This window comes from Lygodium microphyllum, chromosome 4 (assembly GCF_053477565.2).
Source record: "Lygodium microphyllum isolate KBCC chromosome 4, Lygodium_microphyllum_v1.1.10, whole genome shotgun sequence".
NCBI classification, from domain to species: Eukaryota; Viridiplantae; Streptophyta; class Polypodiopsida; order Schizaeales; family Lygodiaceae; genus Lygodium; species Lygodium microphyllum.
The window spans coordinates 165,360,077-165,379,208 of NC_141138.1; the positions used below are offsets into that span (position 1 = coordinate 165,360,077).

The 19,132-nt window shown below is 40.7% G+C and overlaps 1 protein-coding gene across 1 annotated transcript in view; it reads right to left on the reverse strand.

Moving 5' to 3' along the window:
- AUG3 (HAUS augmin-like complex subunit) overlaps window positions 1-19,132 on the reverse strand; it is a 146,990-nt gene that overhangs the window by 51,738 nt on the left and 76,120 nt on the right. Inside the window, exons 8-9 of the mRNA XM_087676823.1 lie at window positions 11,326-11,383; window positions 10,814-10,945 (exon numbers count right to left, since the gene is read on the reverse strand). Of these exons, the coding sequence (XP_087532949.1) occupies window positions 10,814-10,945; window positions 11,326-11,383 (190 nt within the window). The remainder of the gene's footprint in view (window positions 1-10,813; window positions 10,946-11,325; window positions 11,384-19,132) is intronic.

Consider the following 19,132-nt stretch of genomic DNA (forward strand, 5'->3'; position numbering starts at 1 on the left):
ATGCTAATGAAATTAGCAAATGATCCTCAGTTCATGCGCTCTTTGAACCCCTTAAAGGAGGGCAGCAAAGGCAACAAGGGAAAATCGTCTTCAAGAGCTTCGAGACATCAAGATACACTGAAGGCAGAGCCAATACAACAACATGATGTTCCAAAAGTGGATAGTGAGCATAAGCAAATGATGCCTGTTGGGCAATTGATGCATACGCAAGGCAAACTTGTAAGTGCCAATCCACTGCTTTTTGGATAGCAAGGCATGCATGTAATGATGGGCCAACCATGATACTTTGGTGGTGCCATTAGTTTCCATGCTATGGTGGGCTTGGGACTACATGCAAGGCTATATAGAACAACTCCTTATGGTATGCAGCAACCGGGTATAGCAATATTGGCATGATCCTGGGGTACAAAGTGGCAAGTTTGGCAATCAACATATGCAACCTACTATGTTTGGAACTCATAATATTAATGTTATTTATGCAAATGCTCTATATAGTGTTGGTCACGAGAAAAATGCAATTAGTGATACATGCAATGTATGGGAAAATGTATCTTGGTATGGCTAGTACTACGCAAATTCCCAAGCACAATAATTTGATTGCAAAGCATACATAGAGGCTCTCTCTCTCTCTCTCTCTCTCTCTCTCTCTCTCTCTCTCTCTTTTTTCATAAATCTCTTTTTTTTCCGTAAATTTTCGTAAATCTCTCTCTCTCTCTCTCTCTCTCTCTCTCTCTCTCTCTTTTTTCATAAATCTCTTTTTTTTCCGTAAATTTTCGTAAATCTCTCTCTCTCTCTCTCTCTCTCTCTCTCTCTCTCTCTCTCTCTCTCTCTCTCTCTCTCTCTCTCTCCGTAAAAGATAATTGTATTAATTACGAAAAAAATGTACAAGATTACATGATTACATGATTACAAGAGACACGAGGGCCCTAGGCCAACGTGTGGGAAATCCCCGTACTAATGCACGAAAAAGGCTACACCAATCATGGCAACGACCCAGAGGCAATTGCCATATGCCAGGGAAGTAAATCCTCCCGAGGGAGCAAGTCGGAGTGTCGGATGAGATCTATCTGCCAATGCAAGAGCCCTTTAAGCCCTGGCAATATGTCTCGGTACATTAGAGGCCGAATCAAAGAGAAAAGCATTTCGTAAATCTCTCTCTCTCTCTCTCTCTCTCTCTCTCTCTCTCTCTCTCTCTCATAAGTGTATATTAATTGTATGGAAATATTTATATCAGGCCTTCGAGCCAACTGAACAGACATAGAAACGACTATAATAAAGCCATCAGGCTATTAAAACAACCTACAGCATGAAAATCCTATGAATCACAAGCTAAGCCAAAAGGCTACCAAATCATTTTAAAAAAACCATATAGATGGCAAAATCAGAGTAGAGTAAACTATATCCAACAAAGGAGCTCTCTCTTTTTTCTTCGTGAAGATAATTGAATTAAGTAGTAAATATTTACATCAGACCATCACACCTCTCTCTCTCTCTCTCTCTCTCTCTCTCTCTCTCTCTCTCTCTCTACTCTTGTGCTCTACCGCACACAAGACATCCCACCGATTCTCATGCAATACAGTCCGCATGGCATGTTGCTTATGGCGAGAACAAATGCCTCACACATTCCACGTGGCTATCTTCATGTGTATTCAAAAAGAAAATCAAGAACGAGGCTCCACTTGCCTCGATTTAACCTTTTCTGCTAGAATATCAAGGACACCCTCATCCAAAAAATCAGCTAACACAGTAAGAGTTCTGACGGCCAGCTTTAGAGGTAGACGGAATATCCACTGTCTTGGGGATGAAACAAGAATAACGACGATCCCATGGTGTAATCACATTTCCTCAAGTATCAAAAGCCAACTTAGCGGGCGGGCCCTTTGGACCGTCAGTATATACTTTCCGAGTAGACTGATTACGAGGAGCAGAAGGAACCATAGTATGCACAGCGTGCTCTGAAGACAACATTTCTTTCCTACGCATATACGTGTGCATGGAATCTTGTGAAACATTAGGTCCAATAGCCGCCAGGCCAGCATCAATCTTTTTGCCTTTTTTGGGACATGCCTCTACCCAGTCATTGCCACGGGAATCCAAACCCGAAACAGGTTGTTTACTTTTATCCAGAACTTTAGGTGGCTGGGTTGCATCCTGTGACGGAGCATCAAGCACCATGTCTTCCATAGGCAGCACAACATGCTCATCATCTGAAGATGGTTGCTTCTCTAGGCATTCGGCCATAAAATGCCCCAATTTTCCACACGAAAAGCAGTGTCCTGCAAAGTTGCCCCATTTCAAACGAAAGTGCAAAGGATGCATGCCAGAGCAATTAATACGAAGCCATGCAGGCCTTTTCCTAGCAGTGTCCCATAACATACACAAACGGTTGCGATTCATGGCCCTTAGGCTCGGGGGGACCAGAACAATTCCCACAACAGCCATGGCATCCTTTAACAAAGGCCAATAGACAGCCGGGCAATTTTCCACTTCAACCCACACCGGGCATTCACGTTGAAGCAGACGCTGAAAGTCTGCCATAGGGCGCCATGCACAACATGGACCAAACGGCGATCAAAGAACAATGGCAGTTTAGACAGAAGATCAGCCCAATGCTTCTCAGATTTCAACAGCACCTCATAGAAGCCTCGGGGCCCAACAAAAATCTCCTCAACACACTCTCCTTGTAGTAAATGGTGCAGCCACTGGCGAATATGGAAAGCACTGGAATCCTGCCAATGAAGAAGAGTATAGCAGCACGGTCATAAAACACCGAAAAAGAGCGCAAGACATTTTTCGGGTCCACCGTGGCTTCCAGAACATCTTCAGTTCCAGAGTCAGAAAAAGCTTCATGATTATGTTGGACATACTCGCCAAGCAGAGTGTTGGCAAACTCCAGTAAATGCTCCCATTCAATATCCTGCGAATCCACAGAGTCAGAGGCAACCTGAGCATAAGAACGTTCCTGATGACCCATTGTCTCTTCTGACATATGCTTGGAGCGTTTGCCCGCAGGCTGGAAGTCCGGACCAGGGGGCATCTTCTCCGTACAAGGATCCTCTGGTTCCTCTGTATCAGAATCCGGACCAAGGGCTGCCACCGTTTGGTCGATAAAAGCCATATCCAAACCAGCCATATTGTATCACTACTTGTGCAGGTCGGATGCAACGCCCGGAGCTCACGGAAGACAGATCTCTCAGAAGACAGAAACAGCACAGGCCTCCCTCTCTCTCTCTCTTTCTCTCACTGTGTGTCTGCTGTATCACAGATCTCTGTCTGCTGTGATAGAAATCTGCACCCCTGTCCAGCCAGAAAGTCTATACACAGGTCGAATGTCCAGTAGCAGAGCAGATATGTTGGCGGTGTAATCCCAAGGCAGATGACTGCTGGATGCAGAGCAGGGTAGCAACACAAAACCAGGGCAAATGGAATAGCAGATGTGCAGGAGCAGAAATGAGATTAGAGCCACCGTCTGACTTGCCTGCAGGTCGTGGGCTCTCACTCGCTCTCTCTCTCTCTCTGTGGGTACTTACAGGTCAACGTGCAGCAGGGACCCGCGATGACGTGGTTTGAAGGTTGACGTGCAGAAGCAGGGACCCTCAATGATGTGGTTTGACTACGCACAGGAAGATAGGGCGACATTCGACGGCTTGAACAGGAGGAGAGACAGGACGCAGATCGAGGTCAAGCGTGTCGCAGTCCTCAGTTGTCGACGTAACAGGAACAGGGGCGTGGCCTCCGCTCGTTCACTCTCCCTCTCGCTGTGTGGCTGCCTCAGCCTGCGTCCAGAAGCAGGGCAGAATAGCGCAGGCGCAGGCCCGATCAAGCCAGCACACGAGGTCAGGTCACTGCAGCAGAAGGGTTACGGCAGGTCGCCGTCCGTCTCTCCACCATCGCTCTCGCAGTCTCTCCGCAAAGGCTCTCCTCTCTCTCTCTCTCTCTCTCTCTCTCTCTCTCTCTCTCTCTCTCTCTCTCTCTCTCTCTCTATCTCTCTCTCTCTCTCTCTCTCTCTCTCTCTCATGTTAAAGAGCACAAAAACTTACAAAGGGTCTTCTAGCCAACCAAATAGCACAAGAAGCCACAAAGCTACAAACAAAATAAGAAGACACAAGGTTATAATGACAAGAGAAGGGAATCATAATTGGGTATGACTGGGGTGGAGTGGATAATCTCCATCTACAAAGCAACCACCATGGATATCAGAGGTTAAAGCAAAAGTGAATGCATTGTGTGTCCTCCAAATGCGCCAAAGACCAGTCCAAAGCAAAAAATGAAGAGAGCGTGATGCTTGGACTGTAAAGCACCCCTGCATGGCATCTTGCCTAAAACTCAGCCATGGATGCTTGTATGGTAACGTGTGACTGCAGTCCTTATTTAGGAAATGAAACCTAAAACTTGTCTAGCAATAGGGCAAGATTCCCTTGGTAGGGAAGCTTAGACCACCACAATTGAAGCAATCGACCACACCACTCAAACTTTGTTTGATTTCTCAATCACCCCACTCTTATCATCAACCTTTTGAAAATAGACCTAATTGGTTGATTGTTTCAGAAAATCATCCAGGTGCAGAAAGTACAACCATGGGGATGAAGCCTATAATGCAGGCAAAGGGAAATGCTGCCAATGTCATTTCTCCAAACTTGTCATTTTGCATGTATTTAGTCTCCTTTCTAACACTTGTGCCCACAGCCATGGGTACACTGCCTCTTCGATTGCATTTGCATCCCTTCCAAGGGGAGAAGGAATGTGAGACTACCATTGATTCATGGTAGACCAAGTGGACAACCTACTTTGATTTCTATCAATATAATGACACATAGCACAATGAGCAGATATAAATCATGCTTCAAGGGGAGGCATACACTTGTGAGCAGAATTACATCCCAATTCTGAGGCATGGGCTGAGTTTCAATCCATTTTCAAAAGCGTTTGGTCAGCCATAAAAGCATTGACAACTTCTGCATGTTGTTTGAACTTGGCATGGGTAAGAAAGCCTTGGACGCATACTCATAAGAGTTCGAGCTTCTTCTGCATAAGACCAAGGCTATGGACAACCCACATGCACTCTTCTACAAGCATTACATCTTTGGGTTGCCACCCTTTGGAAGCAAGCAAGGGCAGCCATCACGAGCCATTACAATCTCAAATCAAAGAAAAGCTCCCATACCCGCAACTCCTCAGTCTCCTCCTAACTCACGGAAACAGAAAAAGGACAAGCACAATCCAACTTGCAGCAAGGATCACTTCAAGGGTCGATGTTTTGTTGTCTCATCGAATTGGCCACTTCCATGGCGGAAGGAGTATTCACAAAACAAAAAGGCGAATACAATAAACTGCAAAGCTTTGATAAACACCACTAACATTCTAAGTTCTCTTCAGCAACGGATTGTGTTATTTATGCAAGTAGATGCCCACGTTGTCACATAGTACAATGTTTAGCTCGCATGACCTTCTTAAGGTCACCAATTTAAATGATGGCCAGCTAGTTATAGGTTTGTTTGACAATGGCTCTACTCACAAGTTTCATTCTTCTCAAATGGCACAGACACTTCAACTCCACATGGCACTCGTTGACCATGTTTATCGTGTTTGATATGCCGAGCGCCCAAATGTGGATCGTAGGGATTGTTTGGTGCCACAATTGAATCTTATGATTTAGCAATACCACATGGATGTCATTCTCGGCATGTCATGGTTCTTCAATAGGTCATCCTCTCTTTGTATAGAGTATAAAACTAGTGTAATCTCTTTTTCAAATGATGGTCATTTCTTTGTGATCAAGGATTGTCCACCCTCGAATATCACAGAATCTAATATACATATGATATCAACCATGGAATTCAACAAATGCATTTCTTGATCTAGATGTTGTAACTTATTTGTGTTTTCTTGAAAAAGTTTAGTCATCTTCATTACAATGTGATCCCCTTTTACATAATAATGGTCTTGATGATGATGATAATAAATCTCACTAGTAGTACTTGGCTGGATATGTTTTTACATGAATTTACTAGTGTCTTCTATCCAAGTTGATTAAGGAAGTTTTACTGTATCGCAAAGCAATTGATCATAGAATAGAGACACTCCTCAGCATGGTAACTACGAAATGTGTTTCCCTAGCACTGAAACGCAAAACACTTGAAATGCTTGAAACATTTCGTTTAAACACGAAACGCCTTAAGTGAAATGACTGACTAAAACAAGATTTTCAAATGAAAAACAATTGGATTTTCATGTCTTTTTAAGAGTCTTTAAACACTTTGCTTACTTGATAGGCATCATTTGTTGACATGAAAGGATTTGCATGGTGTAAATGTGTCGGTTGCAAATCATTCTTTATAAAGAAAACTATCTCATATATATTGTTCAACTAATTCACTCGGTGTTTCACTTGGGACTTGTCCACATGTGAAACGTTTCAAGGTGAAACACAATGCTTCATGGGTGAAACCTTTTGGGGTTGAAACATTTAGCGGTTACCTTGCTCCTCGGTAGTCATAGCATGTCTTCGTAAAGAGTTTTATTCAACATAGTAAATCTCCATGGGGTGTGTTTGTGATTCTCAGTAAAAGAAGGTTTGCATGGAGCCCTTCTACATGGATTATAAATGTCTCAATAAGATGACCATTAAGAACAAGTACCTGATATCTAGAATGGAGGACCTTATTAATCCATTTTGTAGTGTAAAGTACTTCACCAAGATCAATCTTAAGCTTAGATACCATCAAATAAAAATAGCTATTAAGGATGTCCTTAAAATTGATTTTCATATGTGGTATGAACACTATAAATTTTTATCTTACCTTTTGGTTTGCCAAGTGCTCTCTCACAACTTTCCAACAAATGATGAACAATTTGTTTCATTCTATCTCTAGAAGTGGATAGCGTTCTTCCTCAATGGCATACTCATTTCAAGTAAGTCATTTAAGAAACATGCAAATCCCTTGTGTAACTGTCTTATATCTCTTGAGATGAGAACACTTATTTTACTAAGAGCAAGTTCTTTCCCATGGAGCTTTTGTACCTCAAACATGTTATGTCAGTTGATGGCATTAGGATTGATTCCAAAAAGGTATAAATAGTGCTTAATTGGCCTATTTTAAGAACTATTACAAAGGTGAAATCTTTTCTAAGTTTTAGCTTTATTCCAAAATTCCTCAAGGACTATGCTAAGATTGTTGAACCCTTCATCCATTTGCTAAAGGATGATATCTAGAGCAAGAAAAAGCCCATTAGTCCACTCATTGTTTGGATAAGTAAGCTTCATCAATGCTTTCAAAAACCGAAACGAATGGTTACCACTACACCAAGGTTGCACATCATAGATCGAAGAAAGCCTTATGTGGTTTATATGGATACTAGTGATAATGCTCTTGGTGCCGTCTTATATGAAGATGATCAACCTATCGCATCTAAGGATTCTAAGCTCATCAATGTCCAAACACATGGCACTGCTCATGTGAAAGAATTGTTGGTAGTAATCCATGCGCTTCAACTTTCACATCATTAATTGTACGGTCTCTGGGTCATTATCTAGACTAACCACCATTCGCTAAAATTCCCTTGTATTTAGCCCAATCTCCTTCACAACCAAAGGGCAAAATGGGTAGAGTTTAACTTTGAGATGCATTACCATAAGGGTACAACCAATAACTTTATCAACCGCCCTTAGTCTAATCCCGAAAGTCAATGCTTTGTTTATTTATGAATCTCAAGTAAGTATCTATCTTTGTCTAAAGGGATGTTACCAAACCAATCTTTTAATAGAATCTAGCAATTAGTCAAGACGGACCCAGAAGCCCGAGAGGCTTTGGTGGTCTGGAGCCTCGAAACTTGGCTACTAAGAGAAAGATGGTAAATTATACCATCGAAAATGGATTACTGTTTAAACAAGCTAAAGGGCATGTGCCTGACGATGAGGATACCTACAAGAAAATTTGATGAGTATCATGATGCACCTAGTATGGTCCGTACTTTCATACATCAAACTATGGTCTCGATCACACGGCATTTTTCTTGGCCGTACATGAAAACTCTAGTTGGATCTTAGGTACATAGGTGCTTGTAGTATCAACTTAATAAATATGTTCAATACAATTAGGAGGGGATATTACTTCATTTATCAAATCCTCAATCAAATATTCCGATAGAGAAGATTGTTAAAAATCAAGAACTTCCTAGTCATCTTTATGAATTTTATGGTTTACCCAAAGAAATAGTTATTGATCATAATCCTAACTTCACTAACCAAACACCAAAAACCTGATTATCAATATCATCCTGAGTGAATTCTAAACCTTCCTAAGTTACATTGGCTATTTCTAGCAAACAATCTTCCAAAACTTGAAGCTCCAATTGTCAATGTCCTTTTGGAAGCATCCCAAGATGAGTAAACAAACTAAGATGCCAAATCAAACCATGGAGGGCATGCTACGTATATATATCTTGTATAGATGATCTGATTCGAGCTTTATCTTCCACAAATTGAGTTTGCTTATAATAGTGCTAAGCATGTGACTACTCCATATATCCTATTTATGCTTATGTATAGTTATGAGCTAAAAGCATCATTAGCAGTCAAGCTCAAATGAGTGAAAATGCATCATAGTTGACTTCCAACACAATGTGCAAAAAATAACAATGATTGTGAGCAAAGCATTAAACAGCCTGCGATCGTATTACATTTTATACTAATCTAAACCATACACCTAGAGAGCTCCAAGAGGGCATGTGGGTGTACTTAAGTCCCAAAGGACTCCACCTCAATGACTTACCTACGAGTGCTATTTAGTTATCTTTGAGGTATTGTGAACTATTCTAGATTACCAAGAAGATCAGTAGCATGTTTTACCAATTGAATTTACCTCCAAACATCCAAATCAAGGTGGTTTTGTAGATTTAGTACAATACATTCACTACATGAATAAATACAATATGGAACATACACTAAAATTTTAAGAATAAAATACAATCACTACATGAATATGTACAATATGGAACGTACACAAATACATATATTATATATAAAATCAACCTACACACATATGAAATGTGCAACTTATAGATAGATCATGGAAAGCACAAAGTTTCATGAATTAGAGCTTAGAAAATAATTCCAAGGCCATATAAGAGTTGAAACTAGAGTCATGTAATATATTCTATTGCGAACTCCAAAAATATACAAAAGGGCATTTGCCATGGTATATGCTATCACTCAATGCTTATAAAAGGACTCAAAATGACAAAATACAAAACGACTCATGACTCATAAGGACTCATCATCAGGCCCAAATACATCGGAAGGTGGAGAGCTACCCTCACTAGAAGAGGCCTAAGATGGCTCACCAAAGTCACTATCATTGATGACACTCCCACCATCATTATACTCAAGCTCTCTAATTGGATCACCCTCTACTCAGGTTCTCTAATTAAAGAGACGTAGGCTATGGAGAAGAATGAGGAGAAAGAAGGAGAGAGGAAGGAAAAGGGATTTGGGAAAAGAGAGAAAGAGGTCTATTATGTATGGATGAAACTTGAAAGTGAGATAGAGGGACAGGGAGAGAGAGAAAGAGGGAGAGGGATACGGAGAGGAGAGAAAGAGGTGAGGAAAAGGGGCATGGAGAGGGAGAGAGACAAGGAGAGATGAGGAAGAGAAGGTGAGAGAAAGGGAGAGGGAGAGGGAGAGTAGGGTGATGGAGCTTGAATGGAGGCTTGAGCTTAAGAGAGGGAGATTGAAAAAGATGAAGGCTGATTTGTATGATGAGATGGGGGGGCTGCCCTTTTATAAGGGCTCAGGTGAGGGAGAAGTGTGAAAGAGTAGATGAGGTTTAAAAGAAGAGATAACTTACAAGTTTGAAGTTACAAGAGCACCCCAAAAAAACAAAAACAAAAATAACAAAAAAAACCCTCATTTTTTTGTAAAAAAGCACCAACAGCCACTTTATAGTGGTCATTTTTAAAAATATAGTTCGAATGCACAGAGCCTGTATAGTGCCGTATGGTATGGTACCATAGAAATGTATTGTATGTGAACGGAATGCAACCCTGATCCAAATTTACCCGTTGTTCCACATGAGTTGTTTGAATGTCGATTGGGGCAAGGTGAATTGACCTTCTTGCTAGAGAAAGTCTCATAATTACACTGCTCATTATATTCCACTCAAATCAGGATTGGGTCTTGACTAAAGGACAAAGCAATCAACCATCCCAGCCACTCAATACACAGGTATCTCTATATTGTCTTTTAATAAAGTACACAGTTGTTCACTATAAATCTATATAGAGGTATATCTAGCAGCCATAACAAGTTGGATCAAGATCATTCACTCGTTGAATGTTGATTGCAGCAGTGCCATATCAGTTGTATCAAAATCAATCGATTCATCATTTGAACATTGATAGCAGTATGGCCTTTTTTCCCACATTGATGTCCTCTTTTTCAGGTTCAGATTGTGTGCTTACAAGGGCTTTTCATGTTTTTGCTTCAAAACTGTTAAGGCGAAGGATCTTGCCACTGAGGCACATTTCAGAAACATGAATCAGAGAAGGAATATTCCACGAGAATAGGCAGCAGTAAAGCAGCAACCCAAGAACACTCAGAGCAACCCTTGTCCATATGAAGAACGGTCTAGTATAACACAACAAACAAAACTGAGAAATTCACTAGAAACATATATCAAAGAAGTAATATTCCAAGAGAATAGGCAGCAGTAAAGCAACAACCCAAGAACACTCAGAGCAAGCCTTGTTCATATGAAGAATGATGATCTAGTATAGCACAACAAACAAAACTGACAAATTCACTAGAAACATATACCGTAGATAATGGAGGTCAGAATGAACATGTGCTTCATCAGCAGAAGTTTGCATTTTGGCTGTAGAGAGTACAGCTTGTTGCTTCGAGTTCTCGACCTGGGCCTCCACCCATTGCCTTTCACTTATTCCAAATCTGCAAGCAAAATGCATGAAAGAAAATAGATGAATAAACAACACATAAGACACCCTGGAGACTTTTCCACATTCACAACCCATTATTCTATACTTTCATATCAAATACAATTCAATGAAACCTAGCGATTAGTAGGACAGTCGCAAACAATTCTATATGCAAAACCCCACTTCTTAGATACTGTTGTCAAAATCTTTGAGCTTAACATGATAAAAATACTATCATAGAAACTGGATGGTGACAGAACTTCTTTATATGAACAATTGCACATCTGTATGGTAAAACTCACAAATGAATGAACATTTTGATGGCAATCTAATAAACCGATCAGCATGGCCACCACACCAAACAAGAAAAGGCTCAAAAAATATACCACCCACATTGAACGCAACCGTTGCAGCTCTACCACTCGATGATGATATGTCTTTTCCGAGTCTCCTGAAACAGATTCATCAAGTATGAGTTGATATTAATGGCTTTCAGTTAAAGTCCAGAATATTGCCACTAATTAGAGATTAGAAGACTTCTGCATAATAGAGTTGCATAGGTTTAAACCATTAAATGTTCTATTGACCCAAATATAATCTAAAAGAACTTCCATCAAGGTTCAAAAGGCATCAGATAACATGGTATTTTCACAAATATACTGAACAATAGATGGGCAGGCACAAACTATAACTTCAATCTAGGAAAATATAAAGTTATGTAACTATAGAGCTATGACCATTATAAACTAGGCTGTGTTTGTAAAGGGCATCCGCAAAATATCACAGATGAGGAGCAACATGCCACTGAAAAGATGCCGAGCTAGAACTATGGTGGGCAGCAATGTCCAATAAAGACCCCCAACCCTGGACACACTAACCTTGGTTTAAGGATTTGAATTGATCACACAGTTTAACAGAAATGTCTAAAACTACAAATGTATCCAACCTTTTTGCCTTACATCCATGGTTGATGCAGCCAAGCAATGTATCACAAGTGAAAGTACCTCAATTTCAACCACACATACTTTGAAACCTTTGGATCATGTGCATTCCACCAAAGAGCCTCACTCCTCCCATGGCATCCCTCTCTTTCTATCTAATCATGTTGTTATCATAGCAGCCAGAAACGTCAAAAACATTTAGAAACGAAACATCAAAAACGTGTTTTGTAAGTTTCTTTCAAGAGGGGGTAAAATAAGAAGCGCGGGTTTTTTTTATATAGGGATTTTAAATAGTTTTGACTAGGGAAAGAGGTTCTAAACCTCTATGGAACTCTCTCTCAAACAAAGAATGTGTACGAGATAGGTAAGAGGTGGATGCATACTAGAAAGAGATAGGTTTCACCAACAAAGTTAAAGACTACGAGATAGGTAAGAGGTGGATACATACTAGAAAGAGACTAGAACATTCAACAAAGTTAGAAAACAGTGCAACAATGCCCATCGCAACAAGGCTACGAGATAGGTAAGAGGTGGATACATACTAGAAAGAGACTAGAACATTCAACAAAGTTAGAAAACAGTGCAACAATGCCCATCGCAGGAATGATGCTCTCCTCCTCCTCAGCATCATCATCATTGTCCTCATCCTCATTAGCACCATCATCAAAATCCTCCTCTTCATCCTTCTCATCAATGTCATCCATAGCAGCAGTACCACTAGCACTTGGTGCTGGGAAGCAATTTCCATTTCTTCCTCTTGCATTTCCTGCAATGCAATCAGCCTATCATCATCCTTTTCTTTGTTTAGCATCTCAAGAGTCACCTCAACCTTCTCCCATCCTCATTCTTGGATTTTGGAGGAAATATGAAGGTTGTACACAAGTTTGACTGTAGGCTTCTCTTTGTTTGGATAAGAGAAAAGATGCTCCAACCTCTTTCATATGGACATGCACATATACCTTGTGAAAGCACTTTGATCACCACAAAGCTTGATGATCCTTTTCTTATCCTTTGTAAGAGGGTATGCAAATCTACTTGATTCTAGACTTGTACCTGCCTACCTCATCACACAAAACATCTATGCTACAGCATGCAAAGGTGAATGTAACACGTCCCATCTATCCATGCATAATTCTTTCACCTCTTACAACTTACTAGAATCAATACCCTTGACTTTCTATATTCTCGTTTATACAATCAGTCAACTCATATAACAGCCCCATAGTGGCATCTTCTCTACCTCTGCAAGATGGATCACATTCAACATAGGCGCACATAACTTCAATATAACTTTGCATTTTGCCAAAAAGAATCCCGAAATCATATTATCCACATGCATTACCTTGTTCGTATGGCAAACTCTCTTTCTAGTTAAAACCTCACTTACGACAATGCAATGTAGTCCATTGTAGCACGTCATCTAGTAGGTTTACCAAGATGAGAAACATGTACACAACTTGTGTTGATTTGTTAATACAGACCTAAAATTTCTACTCGTCTGTAATGAATGTGACAATTTTGTTGGCATCTACTGACATACGCAACCCAAGGGAGCACAAGTACATCCAGTATAAAATTAATAGGCCACTATTGCTCTATCAATTGTCCATCCCGTACACAATTTGTTGCATTACCCATACACACTTGCACAACATTTTGGGGCCCAATGTCCATGATCTCTTCCTTTACTATCTCATATATGTAGTCTCCAAACTTGTGATGGCCACTTGTATCAAACAGACCCATATTAAGAAGATGGCACAACATTGATGATAGGTCTAAGCGTTGGACCATCCATGACATAGAACACTACATCCATATGTTTTCCATGTCTCCCTAATGCCCAGCAAATCTTTGTCCCCACATGTTACCTCATCTGCAAGCTACTTTGTACAAAAACTATTATAAGTAGGGGGCCTATGTTGGGTATCGAGCTCACACATGGCCAACGAGCTATGGCAGATGGAACTCCATGGAGGTTTGCCGCCGGGGGGAGAGAGAAAGAAAGAAAGAAAGAAAGTTATATTAATGTCTACGAAAGGCCAAGTTGGCCTATGAGACCAAAACATTACATACAAAATGTCTGGGGGAAACTTTCCAAGTCCTAGTAAAGCCTCTATCTAATGCTATGATAAACTAATTGAGTAGGTAAAAAATGATATATAGGTTGGGTACAATTCATATGTGTTCCAAGTATGGTGTGGAACTGCTCATGGAGCTCGGTCATCCTAAAATGTCCTGCATGGGTCTATCTAACATCGAGAGGCTGAATCGGAAGAGCAGGGCCCTCTAGTGGTGGCGTAGTATCCCTTGTGTCCTCGACATGTGCCTCCTGCATGGGTGGGGGCCAGTTGGGTGTGGGAGCCGAGCTTTGCTTCTTGCCGTGGCTAGAGAGAGAGAGAGAGAGAGAGAGAGAGAGAGAGAGAGAGAGAGACTCTTGCCATGATGATTCCTTTTTACCAGAGGTGGTATTTAAGATGCACATGCATCGTGTGGGTCCTTTTCGAGCTCCCGCTGTGTTTCGACTCCTTCCTCCAACATGAGATATTTGATGGTTGTATGCAATTGTTGTCACATCAGTTTTCATTGGACCTTCCATCCCAAGGGGCAACTTCTCTCAATCGGTTGATATGCAATGTGCAAACGGTCACTAGACAATATGGAATGCATCATGCTACCCTGCCTAGGCAATGGTTGCAAGCCAATAAGCAAGTCCTAGCTCTAACACTCTCTATTTAGATGGATCGCCATAAGATCCCCTTTTACTTTCCATCTCGACAAGATTGGCACAGCTTGTGTAGCCAGCCTTCCTCCTCGAATAGGGTGGTAAATAACCTGCCTAAGCACTATTTACAACAATTAACAAATTTATAAAACTGAAATGCACACTTTACTATATAATCTTGGACATTGGACATCCTGTTGGCCCCAAAACTTATGCCCCTTTCGGTATTTATTTAACTTAATTGAATAAGAAGTTGATGTACAATGGGATTTTCCCTATTCCTTTCGGTATTCCAACTCCCCTTCCTGTCCAAAATGACTAGCAAGTCTTCAATCTGATTTGCCCCTTGATTCGGGTAATCAATTGGCATTCACATGCTTTGATGGGGATGAAAAATGCCCCAAATTCAATGATTTGTTGGTCCCTCCACTTAAATAGGCAAAAAAATGCTTCAGCCCTATTGAATCCACGTCTTGGAGCTTCCAATTTCTAGCATGCTTCCCAACATTGTTGCTAAACCCTAATTTTTTCTCTACAAATTAGGGTTTACAGCAAAGAAATCTGAAATTTCTCAACCTCTCATGATCTCAATGCTGTAATCTTTAGAGCAAGGCTGTAGAAAGCTTGGGAGATGAGAGGGAATGCTGAGGAGATAGAAAATTCAAACTTTCTTCGCAAAGAACTCAAGAAAATCTATCATTTACTACTACTGCCTTGTCTCAACAGCTTGTTGATGCAAAGAACTGAATAAAATCAGTCATTTACTGCTGCTGCCCTGTATCAACAGCCTCTAGATACTACTAGCAGCATCTCCTCTCTCTCTCTTGCAGGCTGAATACACTGAAACTGCCTCTCTCCAGCGTCGACGTTTTTCAGTCTTGCATGGGCATTTTTGACAAGTGGTAGCCTTTCCAAATGGTTTTTCCAGCATTATCCATAATTAAATATTCATTTTCAGTCTTTAAATACTAAAAATTAATCTAATAATTATTTTGGTACCCTGAAAAATAAGCTGGCTGGCCAATAATTAAATTGGCTAAGAAACTTCCATTCCCGAGTGTCTCTGCGTCATCTTTGACCATTAGATTGACATTAGGTACCATTAAACACCACTTCCCTAGTGTCACAAACTGACACTTATGACCAAAATGACCTAGGCCAACAATTGGCCCCAGATACCACTAAGTATCTATGCCACATAACTTAAAAGCAACTTTTGCCTTTGGCATCCCCTGATTTCCTCGAGTCCCGAGCTTGTAAATTTACTCTAACTCCACTTACATCTCACATGTGCAACATTTACTTAACCATGTGATTAAAATTAATCCACATGTTTAGTGAGGTTTCAAAAATACATATCCTCATGACAACCCTCCCTCCTACAGCATTAAGATCACCAGAGGCTAAGAAATTTTAGATTTCTCTGCTATAAACCCTAATTTGCAGAGCAAAAATTAGGGTTTAGCAACAACCTTAGGAAGTGTGCCAAAAATTGGAAGCTCCAAGACATGGATTCAATAGGGCTGAAGCATTTTTTAGCCTATTCAAGTGGAGGAACCAACAAATCATTGAATTTGGGGCATTTTTCATCCCCATCAAAGCATGTGGATGCCAATTGATTGTCCGAATCAAGGGGCAAATCAGATTGAAGAATTGCTGGTCATTTTGGACAACAAGGGGAGTTGGAATACCGAAAGGGATAGGGAGAATCCCATTGTACATCTTCTTCTTCTTCAATTAAGTTAAATAAATACCGAAAGGAGCACCAATTTTGGAGTCAATGTCTAAGATTATATGGTAAAGTGTACATTTCAGTTTTGTGAGTTTGTTAATTGTTGTAAATGGTGCTTAGTCAGTTATTTACCACTCTATGGAGGAAGGCTGGTTACATGATTGGGAGATAGGAGAGAATGCTTGGGAGAAAGAAAATTCAAACTTTTTTTGCAAAGAACTGAAGAAAATCTGTCATTTACTGCTGCTGCCCTATCTCAACAGCTTATAGATGCAAAGAGCTGAAGAAAATCAATCATTTACTGTTGCTGCTTTGTCTCAACAGCCTGTAAATGCTATCACCTACAATTGATTGGTTTTCTCCTACCCTTGGCTGCCTCGGAAGATCCTCCAATGGCTGCAAATCAGGCCAACAGCATCTCCTCTCTCTCTCTCTTGCAGGGCTGAATACACTGAAAATGCCTCTCTAACCTCTAAAGACGTTTTTCAGTCTTGCATGGGCATTTTTGACAAGTGACAACCTTCCCAAATGGTTTTTCCAGCATTATCTATAATTAGATATTAATTTTCAGTCTTTACATACTAAAAATTAATCTAATAATTATTTCGATGCCCTCAAAAAAAATCTAACTAGTCAAAAATTAAATTGGCTAGGCAACTTCCATTCCTGAGCATCTCTGCACCATCTTTGACCATCAGATTGGCGTTAGGTACCAATAAGCGTCACTTCCCTAGTGTCACCAACTAACACTTATGACCAAATGAATGACCTAGGCAAACAACCGGCACCAGATATCACTGAGTATCTGTGCAGCGTAACTTATAGCAACTTTTGCCTTTGACATCCTGTAATTTCCTCGGGTCACAAGCTTGTAAATTTACTCTAGCCCCAATTACACCTCACATGTGCAACATTTACTTAATCATGTGATTAAAATTTAATCCACATGTTAAGTGAGGTTTCAAAAATACATGTCCTCATGACAGCTTGTTGGATACTTTTCAAAAGAGATTGTACCAACAGACCAAACTTGCTATACTATCAGAGGGTTTGCATGACAATAATTGTTAGTCACATAAGTTTTATCATGGCCTCCATGCCTCCTTTGCAAGGGAAAATGTGATCCACCTAGGCATCTCCGATGGTGGAATGATTGCAGATCCATGAGCAATTCTGCAAATGTGCACAACCTATTTCATGGAATTGCTTGGATGGCAGTCCTCTGTTTCTCATGCAGTCGATGCGGCCCATTCATTATTTTGTGATCTGGTTAAAGATCGAGTTCCACTGGATGTTGCTAACACTTTGGATATGGACATTACACAAGATTAGGTCATGGATATCCTCTTCCATTTGCCTAAAGACAAAAGCCCATGGTGGAATGGTATCACTAATGGGTCTTTTGAGACCTATACCACTCACTTGGCTACTCCTTTGGCAGCCTTATACCAGCAAATTTGGACAACTAGATGCATGTCACTCTCTTGGAAGGAGGGTCTGATTAAACCAATCCCAAAACGGCTGTCCCCCTACACCTTGAAGCATTGGCGATCAATCTTGTTGATGGGCTTTGTGCATAAGATCTTACCAAAGTCCTAGTTAACAAGCTGCATGAATATCTTCCGAACATTATTCACCCTACCCACCACTGGATTTTTTAAGCAGTGCAATATTTTACACAACATCTTGAACATCCAGATGGAAATAGACTATGCTCGATACACGAAGCATGAAATGGTGACGGTTCAATTGGATCTTGAAAAAGCCTTCGATCATTTGGAATGGTCCTTCCTGGGTCAGTTGATGCAAGGCATGGGTTTTGGTCTGAGAATGCTTGTACTTATCAATATTATCAACACGGATTCCACATCAAGAGTTTTGCTTAGAGGTGGTGTCAAAACACCCTTCCCTCTTTGCTGATTAGTAAGGCAGGGTTGCCTGTTGAGTCCTTTCTTCTCTGCCTTGGCCTTTCACCCCATTCTAATGATGTTGTCTCATCTAGTGGCCAATGGTGAGGTGGTCGGACTCTCTCTCCCTTCATAAGAACAATTGGTGGGCCACACCTTGGCAAATGATACCTTAATGTTTCTTAAGGCTAATCCAAATAATATACAAAGAGTGATGGCCACATGGGACTTATTCGCCCTTGCCTCGGCACTACACATTAATCGATTGCACTGAGAGTGATGTCTAGCTAGCAAGGCAAGGTGGTGATTAAAGGCTCTGCTTTTAAGCACTTGGGCTATCCTTTGGGAGTGCAAATTTCGCCTAAGTGCTAATAGATTGGATCTCCTAGGGCATTATGGATAAGTTTCTGTATTGGAAATCACAAGCTTGGCCTTTTCACCTGACATTGAAAATAGCGCAAACATTCATGATACCGATGATTTCATATTACCTTCTCTTGCTCCCTTGGCTAAAGTCTCATTTACACCAAATTACTCAAACCGTCAAATTTTTGCTTTGAAAAAAAGATTCTACTTGGATGGATATTTCCTTGATCTCCTAGCACCATATTTGCACTCCCAAAAGACTGGATGGTGGGGCTGTTCTAGATTTGGAGACATATGATTTCTCTTTGTTGGTCACTATTCCAAGCCTTGTGCAAGGATAGGCAACCCTAGTCCTTGATTGGCAGATTTTTCCTTGAGACGTAGGGTATCAAGCTTGGAAACAATAGGATTTCTGCCTCATAGTGGCATGTGCTTAATGTCAAATAGCCTATCCATCTTAAGTCATCTATACTATTGAATCATTTGGTCCCCTCCTAGAGATCGGTCCTTGCTAAATCTTCTTGGCACC